The following is an 18,160-nucleotide window of genomic DNA, read 5'->3' as shown; positions in this document are numbered from 1 at the left end:
ATACAATCCATATGCCATTGGAGAGTAAGTGTCCCAGCTAAAAGAAGTGTCATGAGGAGAGGGAGTGTATTTGACTATTGCTCTGTTTTGCCCAGGGGCTGGCACAATGCGTCCACTCAGCAGCTACTTTGCAAAAACAATTGAGTGCAATTCCTGATGGTTTTCACTTTGTCTCTCATTTTGTTTGTATTTTTTTCTAATTATCCTGCAACAAGGCTGCATTGTTTGTGTAATGAAAGTAGAATAAAAATAAAATGCGTTTCTTTTCCTTTAACTTAAGATGTAGGTATGTGAGGTCTAGGCAGGGACCAGTAGTCAGATGTCCTGACTTGTCAACTGAATCTCCTTAGCACAGATCCAGGTGCATGTTGGGAATCAACTGTTCGACAAATATCCCTTGCCCAGGGAGGTAGTGTGGAGCCAGCAATAAGGTAGTGAAAACATAAGAGTATCATTAGGTGGAGGTTGAAGAATCAGTATGCACTGGTGACATGCTCTCATTTAATTAAACGTGTCGTCTTGTGTCAGGAGCATGGGGCATTGGGATTCTAGGAGGAAAGAGACCAAGTGTGCTTTGTTAGTGCTAAATTCACATCACCTAACACAATGGTTGGGATAAAAAAAATTTTAATGTTTATTTATTTTTGAGAGAGAGAGAGAGAGAGAGAGAGAGAGCAGGGGAGGGACAGAGAGAGAGGGAGACCCGGAATCCAAAGCAGGCTCTAGGCTCTGAGCTGTCAGCACAGAGCCCGATGCAGGGCTTGAACCCATGAATGAGGAGATCATGACCTGAGCCAAAGTTGGACACTTAACCGACTGAACCACCCAGGCACTCCTGGATAATTTTTTTGAAATATATGCAAGCATGAACGAATGAGAAGCTTCTGCTAGCAATGAAGGCTGATTTTCCAAAGACATAACACTAAAGCGTGGGGTAAGAAGTCTGAGAGATATCATTGAACATTTTATTTTCTTCATTTCCTTTTAATTTTTTTTTTCAACGTTTATTTATTTTTGGGACAGAGAGAGACAGAGCATGAACGGGGGAGGGGCAGAGGGAGAGGGAGACACAGAATCGGAAACAGGCTCCAGGCTCTGAGCTATCAGCCTAGAGCCCGACGCGGGGCTCGAACTCACAGACCGCGAGATCGTGACCTGGCTGAAGTCGGACGCTTAACCGACTGCGCCACCCAGGCGCCCCTCTTCATTTCCTTTTAAAAACCCTGCATGAGTTGAGTTAGGGAATACGAAGGATTGATGTGGGATTGACAACAGATCACTAAGAGACCCCAGCTGGAACAAAGGAGCTGAGATCACTGAGAAAGATAGGAGGTTGGAGGATGGGGATGGGAGTGATGAGACGCTTGGCCAATTCAAGTGGAGCCTGTGGATGTGAGCATGACCGGAAGTGCAAGTAAAGCTCAGTGGAACTAAGCGTCCTTGCAGCCTACAGTTCGTTAAGGCAGGCAGTCCGTAAGCTCTGAATGCCTTTGCTGTTCCCTGCAGGAGCCACAGTGCCTGATATCATGGTGAATGTGCAGTCTTTTCTGTGTGAATGAGTGAATGAATGAATGGATGAATGAGAAATAAGGGGATAGGCTGAGGTTTTCTGGGTTATAGGAGAGACCTTTAAGTGTGTCGGGAAGTTGGTTTCTATTATAAAGAACGGGACATAATAGGCTGAAAAGCTGATGTCGGTGGTAGTCCAGACCTGAAGCCCACGGCCAAGCAAGGACTCTAGTAATGGGGCAAATGTGAAGGAGGCCATGTGCACCAGGAAGGAGAATCTGTGTAGTCCTTCTGCACATACGAGGACCCGAAGAGCTCGGAGTAGGAAGATCTGGGAATTGAGAAGAAAGAGTGAAGCACAAGCATGTGGGACTGGTATGGACCTGTCCCGGTGATTTTTAAGTGGTGACGGTGTTGGTATGGCCTGTGTCTGGCCTGCAAAGCAGCAGAGTAGATCCAGGACTCAGGATCCAGACACCAACAGATGGTGATGGAAACTCTAAGAACAGATGCTCATTTAAGGGGTTAAGTACAGAGGACAGACACAGGGGACGACAGGTGAAGGACATACTGTAAACCGTCATTTCGAATATGGAAGATTCAAAAGAGTTTAATGCAAGCCCAAGAGAGTTACAAGGAGAAGAATTGAACCATAGTGTTGCAAGCACTTTGCAGTGAAAAGAAAACTGGATGTATCAATTGCAGTTTGATCAAGAGAGAGCTGCAATGTCCTAAGCAAAGTGTTTGCCAATAAAAGTAGAATGTTCACACCACAGAATACAAAACTGGATTTTAACCATTTAAAAGAGAGCAATGAACCCAAATAGGTTTTCTCCCTGAATTGCCGTTAGTTGTTTCCGAGTGAAAGACTTATCAACGAACATATTGTAACTGTGCAGCCTTCTCCTGCTATTGAACTATTTAAATACCAACCACTTTTAATAAGGGCAGAACAGCTACCAGAAGCCTTGCCTTTTAAATTTAGTGCACTGCCTTATGAAGGACACTTCTTTAAACAGAAAAAAAAAAGCATTATAAATACATAATAGTGATAAGGCTAAGATACACAGAAACGATTTCCTATCAAAATAATCACCTTACCTGGGATACTTAAACATACCTGCTGGTCTTTATCGGTGGAGTAATGGGTTTGCTGTACTTGGTTATATTGTTTCAGCATGAATGAATGTGTAAAATCATAATTGCTGTGCAGAAACAAAAGTTTTTATAATCAATTGCCTCAAATTAATTTTGGACTCTTCACATGTTTGTAACGTTAATTCATTTTACTACTTGCGTGCTTTACCTAATGTTTAATATTGTTAAATTCGCCAAAACCTCAGTGATGCAGGAGCTAGTTGTTGAGTTCTAAATGTATTTGTGGATTAACCAGGTTCTATGAGAGTTTGAACAGATGGTTTTCTTGGGCCCTGTTCAATTTGGTGGCATTTTTGCAGTAGGTAAAGTTTGGGACAAAGTGTATGACAACTAATATCATTCATTATAGGTGCACGGTTTTGATGGGTCAAATGTAACCAGCATAGAGATTAAAAAATAAATAATCTTGGATGTCTAGTTCTTTAGAAAAAGAAATCCATAATGAAAAAATCGGCTTTGCTTCAGATGGGATATTTATAATAAAAGGTGCATGAAATTCATATGTGAAGGTATCACATTTATACATCAAAAGTTTTTCAGACTGTAACTTATGGTCAGATCATAAGAGCAATAAATGGCCATTCATAAATCTCCACTGACTCAGTGAAAAAAGGTATTATGATTAGTGGCTAGGTCTATAAAATGTTCTTGTATCGTCTTCAAACAACTTTGTAAAACCACTCTTTATTTCCTTTGTGTTGTGTAATCTTGAAGGATTTCTTAAAGATTCAGTATCCTGTTTTTTGGTACATAGGAGCCTGTCATTCAAGAAGCATCCCAAATTGAGGCCACCAGATGTTTGCCTCCATAGTAAATCAGAGAGCAAGCATAATTTGAATATTCTGCATATATTTACATATCGATGTCAAGAGTCCCTAACTCCAATTATGTAAAATAAAATTAATTAGTGCAGCCAGCCTACTGCAAAGCCTATATTCAAATCCAATATTCAGGGCAAGACAGCCTGGAAATACCTAGCACATCTTAAAGCCAATTAGCTTGATTTCTTCTGGGAATCCAAGGGCTGGGCAGACACACCTACCTGGTGCATCCAGGAGAGCATGGGCATAGAAGGAGGTACCCAGACACAGAGAATCAGTCAAAGCTGATTTGTCCTGAGCTGCTGTGGTTTGTTCTCTTTCCCAATGAAAATCGCCATGGCATATATTTACAGAGACTGTGGACACATTTCTTGTTATTCTCATGCTCCCCCGAGAATTGAGTGGCCCTCGTTGTCCCTTTAGTTAGAGTTTGTCATCTAGCAGATAGGAGAGCCAGTGCCCCTTCCTGGTGTTAAAACTACTGTGTTTTCCTGACTCGACATTTCCATGGCTGTTCACCGCCTGGACCTTTCCCCTCTCTTACCTGCCTTTCAAAATCCTGATCAGTCCTCAGCATCAGTTCGGACCACGACAAGCACTTAGGCTTTGTAGTCAGACGAACATCTTTTACATTTCAAGTTTGCTTGGATGGGGCCTCAGTCAAGTTATTAACCACCCTGAGGCTGGCATTTCTTATGCTTGCATGAAAAGACAAATGCTTCCTTTCTATTGTCAGTTGTAAAGATGAAGTAAAAGATTATTGCTAAGTGTGCAAAACATAGTATATATCCAAAAAACATTAGCTTTGCCTCTTCCTTTAAGCTCAGTCCAGGTGTTGGGACGCCTGGGTGGCTCAGTGGGTTAAGCATACAACTTCGGCTCAGGTCATGCTCTCACAGTTGGTGAGTTTGAGCCCCATGGAGGGCTCTCTGCTGTCAGTACAGAGCCTGCTTCGGATCCTCGGTCTTCCTCTCTCTCTGCCCCTCCCCAGCTCTCTCTCTCTCTCTCTTTCTCTCTCTCTCTCTCTCAAAAATAAACTTAAAAAAAAAAGGATTCAGTCTAGGTGTTAATCAAATGAGAAGTCTGTGGACTCAGGGTAACCAGGCACCGCCTGCCTTTGTGTCTCTTCTCAGATTATATTGTACTTGTTTGCTATTCGTGTCCTGAGGGCTATTCGTGTCCTTCAATTAACCTGGGGGGAAATCCTGCGAAAGATCTGAATATTTCATCTGGATTGGTCACCTGTGCTCTAGCACAGACCGCCTTTAAGTGGGGACAGCTCTGGATATATGAACATAGACCTCAAAAAAGTTCCTACTAATGCGTGTATCCTAAAGGGCAAAGCTAATCTACCCCAGTTCACCTAGACTAGTGCTCTCTAAACTGGCATGCAAATTGTTTATGAAGTGCACAGGATGATCTGTCATGTTGAGAGAGAAGAAAAAATTCAAACTTGGATTGATGTTTTATCTCATGCTTTTAAAATCTCTTTTTCTTTTTGCATGTGCTTATCATACACAATATAATCGATCCTGTGTATAATTAATGTATGCATATGATTACACGGGGGACTCTGCTTTGGAAGTGATCGCGGTCAAGATGGTTTAGGTGACTAACATAACTGTCTCTCTTCTTCCAGACTGCAGTTTTGTACTTGCTCACGAGAGCTAACTCCAGCATGCTCAAAAGGAAGCAGAGCTCCAGGGTGGAGGCCCAGCCAGTTGCTGACTTTGGTCCGGATGAATCTCTGTCAGACAACGCTGACATACTCTGGATTAACAAGCCAGTAAGTTTCTTTTTTGAAGAATGGAGAAGCACATGCTGATTGAAAAGGAAATTTGATTCATATAATTCAAAAATCATGTACCTTTGGCTTTGAAATGACTGTTTGAGCTGTAGTAGAATATGGATGAGTCTCAGAGTCTGGAAGTTGAGAACAATTCAGACGGAATAAAAAGGTGCCACTGTGAGTTATTCACATAGGAAGGTCTTCTGGGTGGCCTACTCCCGCCTCTCCCCCCTCCGTCATGCTGTCCTCAGCGTAGTGATAATGATAATGCCACTTCTCAGTCCGATCCAAAGCCGGAGCCCCAGATGAGTAATCTGTTCTATCAGACTCCTTTTACTCATGGTTCTCAGTGTGCATGAATCTGTGAGGGGATAATCAAATGTTTGGAATTAAAAGTTGTCTTCTGAGTTACAAGTTTTGAGTAGAAGTAAAGGTTAATGAGATAGTGCATAGTGTCTCTGAAGGATTTTGTCACCTTTTTTGCCTAATTAAGGTGATGAAAACTTGAGGGGAACATTTGGTACAATGTCACTGGACTAGATAGCGTAGCAGCCAGAAGGTAGAGTGGCATGTTCCCGGGTCTTCAACGCTCATCTCTACCACACAGAGTAAGCTCCACTGTATTAGTGAACTCACAGCAGAGGCAGAAGGAAGGGAATGAACTCTTACACTCGCAGTGATTGTCTTTCCCCCGACCTGGGTAAATATCATCTGCCCTGTCTCCCCCTGCTTTCTGGTCTTCTTCGTCTAAGCTGCCCTCCAGACTACGTGTCTGACATGCTCAGATTTCTCCCTACATTTCCATTTCTGTTCACATTGCCCTTTTGCCTTACAGTCATTGAAACATCCCTATTACCTGCATTGCAAATTAAAACGCATTAGTGTTACATTGAAGACTCTTTATATTCTGGCTCTAAGAGCCCAGCAACTGTTCCTTCCTGGATGTGCACACTGTCCACTTGAGCCTCATCGTTGTTTTCCTGTTCCTCCGAGATATCCGGCCAGTTCACATGGTTTCCCTGCCCCGAGGCCTTTCCCAGCCTCTGATGAGTCAAATCCTCCTGCTTCGTTAAAGGCTGAACTACATGACCACAGAAGAGTCTCTTAAACTTTCAGTCCTAGTGTGTTCATGTGGACCGGAGGCTGCTTTCAGCATTAAATGATGTAAAGTATGTGAAAATATTTAGCACGTTGTATGTACTTAACAGACATTAGTTTCCTTCTTTGTCTTCACCATGCTGGTGAAATATTTTAATCTCAGTATCATGGTTTCCAAATAGTGTGGCTTAGAGCACAAGTTGAAGATAGCGTTTTATGGTGTCACGTGGTAACTTTGGACCATTTTTGCAGTGGGTTCACTCCTTGCTACGCATCTGTGCCATCATCAGCGTTATCTCTGTCTGTATGAACACGCCCATGACATTCGAACACTACCCCCCTCTTCAGTATGTGACTTTCACTCTGGATACTTTGTTGATGTTTCTCTACACCGCGGAGATGATAGCAAAAATGCACATCCGGGGTATTGTCAAGGTGAGTGTTTTCTAACCAAAATGCACTGAGAATCTCCGCGGAGATGATAGCAAAAATGCATATCCGGGATATTGTCAAGGTGAGTGTTTTCTAACCAAAATGCATGGAGAATCTGAAGTAGTTTAATAATATTTTCCTTTTCGTCTCAGTAAAATAAAAACATCTCTTTATCCATACTGAAGTTTTTAAAAATTGGGCATAACTCCAGGGGTTGGTGAAAATATGATGCCTAAGAATATTTAAAAAGTGAAATAAATTGTGTAAGATGCAAAGCCTTGGGTTATCCAGGAAGGAGCTAGATGGTCTGACTACTGGCTTCATGGCCAGAGTAGGGTTGATTCTGCCACATACAGGTGAACCCGTGGCCTGATGCAGTGACCAGCCCACGTGTGGTTCCTGTGGATTTACAGGATGCAGAATAAATGTTACATGATGAAGTCACAGTGTGATGGTATTCAGAATGTCTTTAGTCCGACGTGTCCTGAAGACATAAAGCGGTGAAGAGAAAGGACATGAGATGGAAAGCAAGAGTATAATAAAAGGAAGTTGTGGCATGCAATTGGCACCATTGGGAGACAAAAAATAAATAAAAAGGAAAAGAAAGAAAAAGCAAAGGAAGGAAAGTTCTGTCTGAAGATATCCCTTCTATACCACTGACCTTCACACAGAGGATAAAACTATGTAGATGACGTCTCTAAAGTATTTGAAATTGTGCTATGTAGGGAGACAGTGGTGTGATGAAATTGCAGAATGGACAAGTAAGGGTCTGTGAGTGACAGATTTGACTCAAACCTTAGCTCTTTCCTTTACTGGCTGTACCAGCATCTCCAGTTACATAATTTTGGTAGAAAAGGGCCTTATTTTGTACAAGGATTTTAAGAATCTAATGAGATGATGCATAACATGAAGTTACGGGTCACTGCTTCTCTTTGTACATAATTCATTGTGCGTTATCCTTAAAAGAGAGGGATCACAGTCAATGCATTACTCTTTTCATTTTTAACTTTTTGAAAATCTTTTTCTTATGGAAAATTTTAAGTTCACACAAAAGTGAAGATTAGAGTTGTAGTGAATCCCTATAACTCAATATCAACAATTATCAATATTTGCCAGACTCTATTCATTTTAAAGCAAATCTGAGAAATCAGGTCATTTCAGATGTAACTCCATATGCATTGCTGATAAAATGTTTAAACCATTACCATTGTGCTATTATTGCATCTAGCAGAATTAACAATAATTTATTAATATAGGCCAGTACCAATCCATATTCATATTTTTCCCAATTGTCTAAAATATTTCCTTTTATAATAAGATAGCTTCGGGGCGCCTGGGTGGCTCAGTCCGTTAAGTGGCCGACTTCGGCTCAGGTCATGATCTCACGGTCCGTGGGTTCGAGCCCCGCGTCGGGCTCTGTGCTGACAGCTCAGAGCTTGAAGCCTGTTTCAGATTCTATGTCTCCCTCTCTCTGACCCTCCCCCATTCATGCTCTGTCTCTCTCTGTCTCAAAAATAAATAAATGTTAAAAAAAAAAAAACATTTTATAATAAGATAGCTTCTTTGAATCAGGTCTCACACAGGCTCCACAAAGGATATTTGTTATATTTTTAAATCTCATTTAAGTCTCTTTAAGCCCATTAGTTCTCAACTCCACAAACCTTGCAAAAAAAAATTTTTTTTTCATATCATGGATCCATTGGGAAAATGAGTCTTCTGTAGAAAGTTCTACATTCTAGATAAATGGTGAATTGCTTCCTAGTGGTTCCATTATTAGTTTCTCTATATTCCATATTCCCAGAACCATTTTGACTTTGTAGACAACGATGTACATGGGCGCCTCTTTCCCCGAGTGGTCATCACAAAGTATTTTGTAAAACTTACAGATATTTGCCAATCTGATGGGTGAGATATGGAAATGCAGTGTAGTTTTAATTTGCATTTCCGTTTTGAGAGTGAGGTTGAATCTGATTGTATGCAAAGGCCATTTTCAAGTTGTGATTATTTTTCATTCCAATTTTGGGTATTCATTGTGTTAGGAATATTAGCCCTTTGTGATGTAAATTGCATTTACTTGTCCCCAGTTATCATTATCTTTGCTCATGGTTTTTCAAGCCACACACATTTCTTCCTATCCCAAATCACGTGCTGTCTTTCCATTCTACCAAGTCTGCCCTTGTGTCTTACAGGAGTGTTTTATACTTCTCCTTATATACATTTTGCACATTTTTTGTTATATTTATGCTTTGGTGTGTTATTTCATCTTTTTCCTATCAGTATGGGGTCTTATCTTCTATTAGCTATTGCAACTTGCTATTGTTCTTTTAAATGAAGGCTGTTATTTTATATGTTAATATTATTTCCTGCTACTTTACTAAATTTACTGAATTCTGCTTTTCCATTATTTCTTCTGGTATTTCCATATCATCAAATCCTATAAAAATAAAGACAGTTTTGTCTTTTTATTTCCAATGCATATGCTTCTAATTGCTTTCGCTAACTTAATTGAGTCAGCCCAATTTTAAAAAGTATTAGAGGTGGTGAACGTAGTTGCTTAACCCCTGGCTTCTTTAGAACATCTCCAATGTTTCCTCATTAAATAATTAGAAGGATTGGAGTTTGAAGTATGTATATCTTATCAGATTAGGTGAATAAACATCAATTACAGTTTTTGACTGTTGTATCATGAATAGCTTTTAAATTTTGTTGAATGATTATTTTTCTCTTTAGCTCTTGTAATAGGGTAGATTTCCTAGTATTGAGCCATCCTTACGTTTCTGGAAAAACCTGAGTGGGGTCACGGCACAGTTTAATTCCGGTTTAATGTGCAATTTATTATACTTGCTATTATTTTCCTTCTTTTAATTTTGTCTGATCTTTGTCAGGATTTAATATTAGATTTTCCGTGTGTGGGGGGAGGGGTGCACACGCACTCCTATGCTCTATCTTGAAATTGTTTTAACTTCACGAGTTTGGTACAAATCTCCTATGAAACCATCTGGTCCTAGTGCTTTTTTTTTTTTTGGTGGCGCTCCTTTCTATTTCTGTTTCTTCTATGGAAATTCTTCTGTCTAGACTTGTGTGGTCTATTGGGGTCTGTTTGGTGAAGTTACTCTTTTAGGAAATTATCCACTATTTAGTTTAATTTGTTAACATAAGATTGTTTAAATAATTTTAATTTTCTCTCTTTGATTAGTACTTTCTCTGAATTTTGAATCTTTTGTTAGAGTTTCTTTAGGTTATATTGGCTAGTATTGTTTGTTTTGTTTTGTTTCATTTTGTTTTAGATTAGCCAATTTGAGTTAGAATTAGCTTAATCATTCTAACTCAATTTTTACTTTTGCCTTTATTTATTAATTAATTAATTTATTTTTTGCTTTTTTAGTTTACTTTTTTGGTCTATTCCTAGATTTTTGAAGATGTTTTACATGGTCATTTCTTGAGATTTTTAAATATGGTACTTGATTGCCTCTGGTATAAATGTGACTATGAGACTACTTTTTCCTTCTGTGTGATCTTTTCTTTTGAATACTGAGAGTCTTTCCTTTTTTAGTAAAGCCAGAAGCTCTATGAGAATACATCTTTTGTTGACTATTATGGATATAGGTATATCACATGATATTTATTTTATTCCATCCTGTCTTGTTGTTCTTCAGGATTTATTTTGTATTCTAATTACTCCAGAATCACGTTTTGGTCATTTATTTCCAGCATTTTCTTTCCATGTGTTTTGTTTCATTTGTTTCATTTTTATCTTTTTTTTAAATACTGTTTCCTTTACTGTACTCCCCATCTTGTACTCCTTCAAGTTTACTTCTCTTTCTAAAATTTTTTTTCCATTTCTTTCTAATTCTAATTATTTCCTGAACACTTTCCTGTCTTTTTTTTCATAGTGTCCTATTATTTAGACACCATTTCTGTACTTCCCTGTTTCCAGTTTTGTGGTGCTTTTGCAGCATTTATTTTTCTTAATTTCTTTTGATCATTTTGTTATATACTACTGGAGTTTTTATCTGTTTTATATGTTTATTTTTTGTGTTTCTTATATTTTATACATTATTTTACATATTTATATGTAAAACATACATCATTTTACATATTTATAAGGACTATGATCATATATGTAGTATTATATAATCTAATATATGATTATAATATATTCATAAGGACTTGGTCATAATCCTTTTGTTCTGCTATCTTTGTTGTTGTTGCTCTTGTGAAATGGGTAGAGTAGCTTCCATACGTTATCAGGTTGAGGATTCCCTACCCCGTTGTTACCATGAAGTATAAAATATATAGCTTCTCTGTGTGGTGACCATCCCAGGTCATATCTCTACCTCCTCTGAACTGCTGGTCCTCTTGTCTAATCCTTCCTATCTTTTGTCCCTCATGTCCCTGCCCTACCCACTTTGGATTCTACTCCAGGAGATTTTATTTAGCTTGGGTCTCTGGTCTCCCTGTAAGGAGTTTTTATTAGGTACATTTGGGAGATTAGGATATTCTGTTACCTCTGATCTTTCTGCAACCCTTTGGTGGGCACTTTGTTTTTATTACTTATTTTTGTTTTGTTCTTTTATGTTATATTCACCTCCAATTTGTAGACTGCTCTATTTACATTTCTAGGAATTTTGCTATGTGTTCCCAGATTCACTTCGTGAGGCTTCCCCTGAGTATTTCACTAGTATTTGTTAGTAGTTTCAGTATGAAATTCTTGGATCAGCCATAACTTCCCTGCATGCTTTCCTTCTATAGCCTCCCCAAGCTGTGATCTTGAGTAGGTGTTGATACTGTCAATAGTTTTGGTCTTTATTTTGGAATGCATTGCCACATAGCTTTATTCAAGATTATGTCCATGAATATTTTTTTCTATGGTATCTCACTTGCTTTCGTTTCTTAGGAAATTTGGGAGATTCAAAGAACTACCATTATGATCTTACCCCAATTGAAGTCAACTGCTTAACCTTTAAAGCAGTTTATTTAGCATATACTTTGTGTTGGACACAGCTGCTTACTCTATGACCAAAGAAGCAAATTCTGGCTCTTTTTTTTTTTTTTTTTTTTTTAAAGGAAGTGGTGGGAGGTCTCTTGAGCATATTGAGTGAATTCGGCACTGGAAGATCAAGCTTACACAGTACACTCCAGGGAGCTCTGCACTCAGGGCAGCAATGAGCTCAGCTCAGGTCACACATCACAGCAATCTGGTCCACATGCCACCACTGCTGACTTTGTGAACATTGCCCCAGGTTCTCTCTGTCTTTGTCCTCAGAAGTCAAGGTTCACAATTGTGAGAGTGAATATCTGATTGGCCAGGTTATATTAGGGTTTGGAGGAGAAGTCATGGGGGAAATGCAGTCTGATGCACCTGATAGTGGAGACAAAAAGGACAAGAGTGAAGCTGGAAGCTTGTCTAAAGATACATTGATTAATTCCCTGAACACTGCTTTCAAAGCGTTTATTATTGCCTGACTTCCCACCTTCAAAGAATTAAACTCCAAAGAGCTCACAAGTACTTTGGAGTTTATAGTAGTTTCCTACTTCTTCTATAACTAATGACACAAATTTGATGGCTGAAAACAACAGAAATCTATTGTCTCACAGTTCTGTGAGGCCACAAGTCCAAAATCAGAATGTCAGCAGGGCCACGATCCTTCCGAAGGTTCTAGGGAAAAACCCCACCTTGCTCTTCCTCACTTTGGGTGGCTCCAGGCAGTTTTTGAGATTCCTCAGCTTGTAGCTAGCTGCATTACTCCAATCTCTGCTCCTGTCTTCGTGTGGATTTCTTCCCTCCACGTGTCTCTGTGTGTCCTCGCCTCTTCTTTTAAGGACACTAGTCATTGGATTTAGGGCTCACTCTAATTCCGTATGACCTCATCTTAACTAATTACATTTTTGAAAGACCTTCTTTCCAGATAAGGTCACATTCTGAGGTTCTGAGTGAGTATGGCTTTGGGGGGCACACTGTTCAACTCACTGCAGAATTAGTTTCAGCTAGCCACTTGACCAGGCAGCTGCTTGCTATTGTTAGATATTGTAAGAAGCTTTGAAAAGAGTTTTCTGAAGTTTGTGGAAACTTCTGAGTTCTGTGGAAACTCACAGAAAATTGGGGTACACATGTAAAAGAGAAATTCAGTTTCAAGTTCAAGAATTGAACTTGAAAGGAATCGTCAAAGCCACCGCAATCTACCACCACTGCATTTACCAAGAAACCAGTAAACTCAGAGAATCACCAAGAGCCTATTGTGAGTATAGTAAGCATGGCCCCCAGGAAAGGCAACATGGCTCTAATATGTGACCCACAGCCCACCGGGAAAAGTGCTGGTTCATGGGACAGTGGGCACCTGCCATACCTCAACCAGTGGATTTCAGAATGATTTGAAGATTGTCTAGGTTTTTCACAAACTTGCTAGGCCAGTTATTTTAAACATTAGGTTTAGATATGTCAAGGTACTCAAAATTGGTAGCTAAGCCAGGAGGTCAGCTTGGAGGAAAAGTGGTCTTAAGAGGGTGGAGGAATTTTTTATGCCACTGTAACTTCATGCCCAGCACAGCCTAGCCCTGTTTTTAATTCTGTGATTCTCCAGAGGGCCTCGGATGACGCTGGCACTTGTGTATGTTGGCTATTCAGGCAATGACAATCTCTGAATATTCTGGATGGAGTACTTTGGGATTAAAATCACCATGTGTTGATTTCTTTGAGATTCCAATTTGAACGAACAAAAGCATGACATTTCCTAGAGTAAAAGTTTTGTTTCTTAAGTTATTTAATAAATTAAGCCTTGGATTTCACATCATGAAAGTGACAGACATTTCACTGTCACAGTCTAATGACAAGAAGAACAGAGGTGGACTTAATATATTCATGCCAAGTGAACAGAGCGCTGAATGAACAGAGGTTTTAATAGTTCAAATATTAAAAGTCAAAGCAGTCGTTAAATAAAATATTTGCTTTATGACCAGTTTGTTTTCAAAATGCTGTTATTGAGTCATGTCCAGTGTTTTCTGACTTCCATCAATATTTGGATGATGAGCTATTGACTAAAACTAAAAATGTTTTTTTAATTTTCAGTCTGTAAGAATTAAAAATTGAAAATTAACATCAAACACAGATTTCTATTTTTCATTTAGGAATATTTGGATTAAACACAAATATAATGCAGATTTTAGTAATGCTGCATTGCTAACATTATCTTGAAGTAATCGTTACAGCTTCATATCTCATTAAAACTGGTGTTCAGTATTTAAATGCTAGCTGACATTTTGGTTAAATGTAGTTAAATAGGAAGTTTGATGTTCCTGAACCAAGCTTTAAATTTATCATCTCACTGAATTTTCACCCTTGTACCCCCCACTGCAGAAAGCCATGACTTTATTATCATTTTTGTAACACGGATTTCTGCAAACATGCATGTTATGACAGATACAGACCAAAGAGTATATTGGACTTGAGATTACATTCTTGTATTTGAAACTTAACTTACCTTCCTTTGGACATATACTCAGAAGTGGGATTACTGGATTATAAAGTATTTCTGTTTTTAATTTTTTTTAGGAATCTCCATATTTTTTTTTTATAATGGCTGTACCAATTGACATTCCCTGCAACAGTACACAGGGTTCTTTTTTCTCCACGTCCTCCCCAACACTCGTTATCTCTTGTCTTTTTGGTAAATCCTAACATATATGCAATAATATTTTATTATGTTTTGATTTTAATTCTCCTGATTATTAGTGAAGTTGAGTGCCTTTTCATATACCTGTTGGCCATGTGTATGTCTTTTTTAGAGAAACGTCTATTCTTGTCCTTTGCCCTTTTAAAATCAGGTTATTTGTTTTCCTATTGAGTTATAAACATATGTCAACAACTAAGTTGTACACCTTAAGTATATACAATTTGAAATTTTTGGATTATATGCTAAAGCTGGGAACAAATTTCAGACTTTTCATAAGACTTAGTTTTAGTGGGGTCCTGGGTGGCTCAGTTGATTGAGCATCTGACTCTTGATTTTAACTCAGGTTAGCATCCCATGTTCGTGGGTTCAAGCCCTGCATGGAGCTCTCTGCTGTCAACACAGAGCCCACTTCGGATCCTCTGTCTCCCTCTCTCTCTGCCCCTCCCTGCTCATGATCTGCCTCTCTCTCTCAAAATAAATAAATGAACTTAAAAAAAAACACTTAATTTTAGCAAAATATCAGGTTACAGTAAATTTATGTTATCAGTTTAAATTTTATTGGCCTTGTATTTTTGTATTTATAAATTTGTTTTGGTTTTACAGTTGAGGGAGAAAGATGTAAGTATTTAAATTAGTCCATAATAAAATACATCAGCCCATATAGGGGCTGTATGATCATTTTCCAAAGGACCTCAAGTTTGAATTACTGTGCTCTCATTAATTAACCCTGCTATATTTTTTAAACTTTTATTAAACACTGTCTGCTAAAAAACTTGTGTTTTCATAAAATATTTCCATGCTCTCTCTACCTTAATTCATTGGCCAATAGCACTACAGTTACCTCTCGATTTTTTAGTGACTTTACCCAGAAAATTTGCAAACATGTGCTGTGTTTGTTCACTTATAGGGCTTAACGCTTGTGTTTTTTCCGCACGTATACAGGATCATTATGAATGTATATGTGCATCTCATATTCTATTTTAAGCATCAGGTTATACTTTTGTAAATAAGATTTTACATTTTTTGTAACAGAGCTGTACAAATATTTTGGTTGGAAATTGTACCATATGCACTGATTTCACCATGATATTTCTGAGGAGCAGTCAGATTTAGTTATTAAGTGATTAACACCAATATGTCATGTGTCTTCTGTTGGAAGAGTATGAGTGAGTCGGTGTACACATATGTCAGGGATTTGGGGAATTCTGGTCTTTTATTTTTGGAAGAGTGTTTTCCATGGGTAGAACTATATTCGTCCATATAAAATATTTATAGAAGCAAACCAGTGTGCTGTGCTCATCATCATATACAATGCTCTAAAATTATACCTAGCCTGCTTTGGCAATGTTATGGTACACCTAAAATTCCCACCTAATGCTTAAGAGAATGTGATCCACTAATCACCTAGTTTATAGAATCACCTGCAGCAAGCCAAATCCAGAAACTTTAGTTTTTGAAACAAAAGTACTGACACTGTGGCTTTCTAGTATTGGTCACTAGTTTTATTGACCTAGTGTTTTGCCTCATATGTTAAACTATGCATAAATATATATTCAAGATCTTAAAATTTTAAGGTGCTTAAGATAGAAGTATAATATAAATATAAGAGAGAGTTATATTGTTAATCCCAAGTACTGTTTCCAAGTTTCCGTTTAATCAGTTGACAGACATTGATTGGACCACTTGTAATGATATCACCACTGCCCTAGGAGAAGAGACAAAGAGCAGAACTCCACTTTGTGGATCTGACTTGTAAACCACTTATGAGCACCTCTGAGTTTCTGCATCTAACCTATTCATGCAAATATATTTCAGCATATTTGCAGAAAACAGGTGCCTGTGTTCCGTCAGTTTAAATGGAAAATTAATAATGTATTACAGAAACCCCAACCAACTTCTCCAGATATCACTAAATTGTTCTCTAACACTGTATAATTCCCCCGCACATTTCTGTATAATGAACAACATCTAAAACACCTATCGCTCAGTTATTTGTACTTAAGGAATTCAGGAGTGGATGTTTTGTATGCACCAAACAAGAGTGGGGTCATGTGCTCTTATGTAAATAAGCAAAGAAATAATATGCAAAAGGACTATCTATCACATTTGATTGAATCTGTGAGGTCATCCGTTGTAAGGTGAGGCATCACATTATAGTCCCTAGGGAAGAAAAAGTGCTTCTAATTACACTTTGATTGTAAGATGTAAGATTGTAATGAATGCAATCAATTGATGCAATTGATTACAAGACACATCCTAAATTTAGAAATGTTAAACTATGTTGGGGTGGAGTGGGGGGATAAGATGTCTTAAAATTGATGAAGCAAGATCAAATGACCTGAGTTCGTAGACTTTAGTCCCAGGTCCCGTGAAAAGCTAACCCTCTGAGGGAAGATGGGCAGAGGAAGATTGTGATGCACTTGACCCTTATTTGTGAAGTAGATGATCAATACCAGGACAAGATTTAGCCCAAAAGAGCAACACAGCTGTACCTACATTGTACCCAGACCTTCTTGAAGGATTTATGGGCAGCTTCAATGTTTCCACTGGCACACATGCCGATTCATTATAGAGATTTTCTAGTAACATAGTGATCTGGGGACAAATATTTTTGCAAATATAAATAGTGAGAATTCAGATTGAGAGACACACCTTTGTAGTTTTGCAAAAATGCTGTAATGGTATTTTGTAAAAGATATGGGGAGAGAGGGCACAAGAAATAGTGAAAAAGTTTTCTTGGGGATATTGGAGAAGTCTTGAAGAAAGAGGAATGTGAAGCCAGTGTCCTGAGTAAATGTGGTCTGTGGCAGGGGTGTTGGGGGATGGAAGTAAAGGGTCAGTAAAGGTACACAGGGGACTCAACTCTGAGAGTGACCTGATCTGCTTTGGATTTGAGTGGTTCACTCCAGAGGTGACATGCTCCGTGCACTGCAGGAGAAATTGAGGCAGGAAATCCTTCTGGCAAGAAATGTCTTCAAAAATTTTTGTTTGAGGTATGTATTATTTTAAGGATTTCACGGCTTTTATAATGTTCCTCATGCTTGAAGGTCTGCCAATTCATTGCCACTCCTCAATAATTTGTTTCTAATTGCCTCACCACTAATCCCTATTCTGAGAAGCAGTCTAGCTCACCAAATCCCTGGAGGCAGAAATAAACCATTTGGGTGATAGATGTTTGTGTTGTTGCAGAACATTCCATGTATTGCAGACTGCGAATTCTTCAGACAATCCTCATTTGTCTATTTTTCATGTGGCAATAAACATAGGTAAAAGTAACATGCATGCTCTGAGCACTGTTGAAGTGATAAATAATAAGGCTAAGACACAGTGACAGATGGGCCCTGGGAAGTGGGAACAATAAATCATGTGCTCAGGAAGCTAGACCAGTGCCTATCATTTTTGCAAAGGCAAACTGTATCCTTAGAAATGTCTTCAGATAAATGTGTTTGGTTTCTCTGCTTATTAAGTACTTGCATGGCAATTTAGGTTCCTCTCTTATATTGTATAATTGATTGGCAGCCTCTGAGTATTTACCTTTGTAAAAATCGACAGACAACTCTTGAATAACTCCTCAGCCACCAGCATGCAGATTTCTGCCTCAGCATTGTCTGCTCTCCATTTTTGTGGATGGAACAGGCAAATTAAAACCTTTCTGCCATATTTGAGGTGTTAACATTTCTTGA

The 18,160-nt window shown here is 38.6% G+C and overlaps 1 protein-coding gene across 5 annotated transcripts in view; it reads left to right on the top strand.

The window, feature by feature from the left end:
- NALCN (sodium leak channel, non-selective) overlaps positions 1–18,160 on the top strand; it is a 320,527-nt gene that overhangs the window by 12,774 nt on the left and 289,593 nt on the right. For 4 of the 5 annotated variants that reach the window (XM_045481393.1, XM_045481373.1, XM_045481362.1 and 1 more), the window contains exons 2-3: positions 5,128–5,274; positions 6,628–6,810. In XM_045481393.1, the coding sequence (XP_045337349.1) occupies positions 5,167–5,274; positions 6,628–6,810 (291 nt within the window). In that variant the 5' untranslated portion in view covers positions 5,128–5,166. Of the gene's footprint in view, positions 1–5,127; positions 5,275–6,627; positions 6,811–18,160 lie in introns of those variants that run through there. The other variant, XM_045481384.1, reaches the window with a different exon arrangement.

This window comes from Leopardus geoffroyi, chromosome A1, assembly GCF_018350155.1.
Source record: "Leopardus geoffroyi isolate Oge1 chromosome A1, O.geoffroyi_Oge1_pat1.0, whole genome shotgun sequence".
Classification (NCBI taxonomy): domain Eukaryota; kingdom Metazoa; phylum Chordata; class Mammalia; order Carnivora; family Felidae; genus Leopardus; species Leopardus geoffroyi.
The sequence above is the reverse complement of the archived record's forward strand: the minus strand, read 5'-3'. Positions and strand labels throughout refer to the sequence as shown.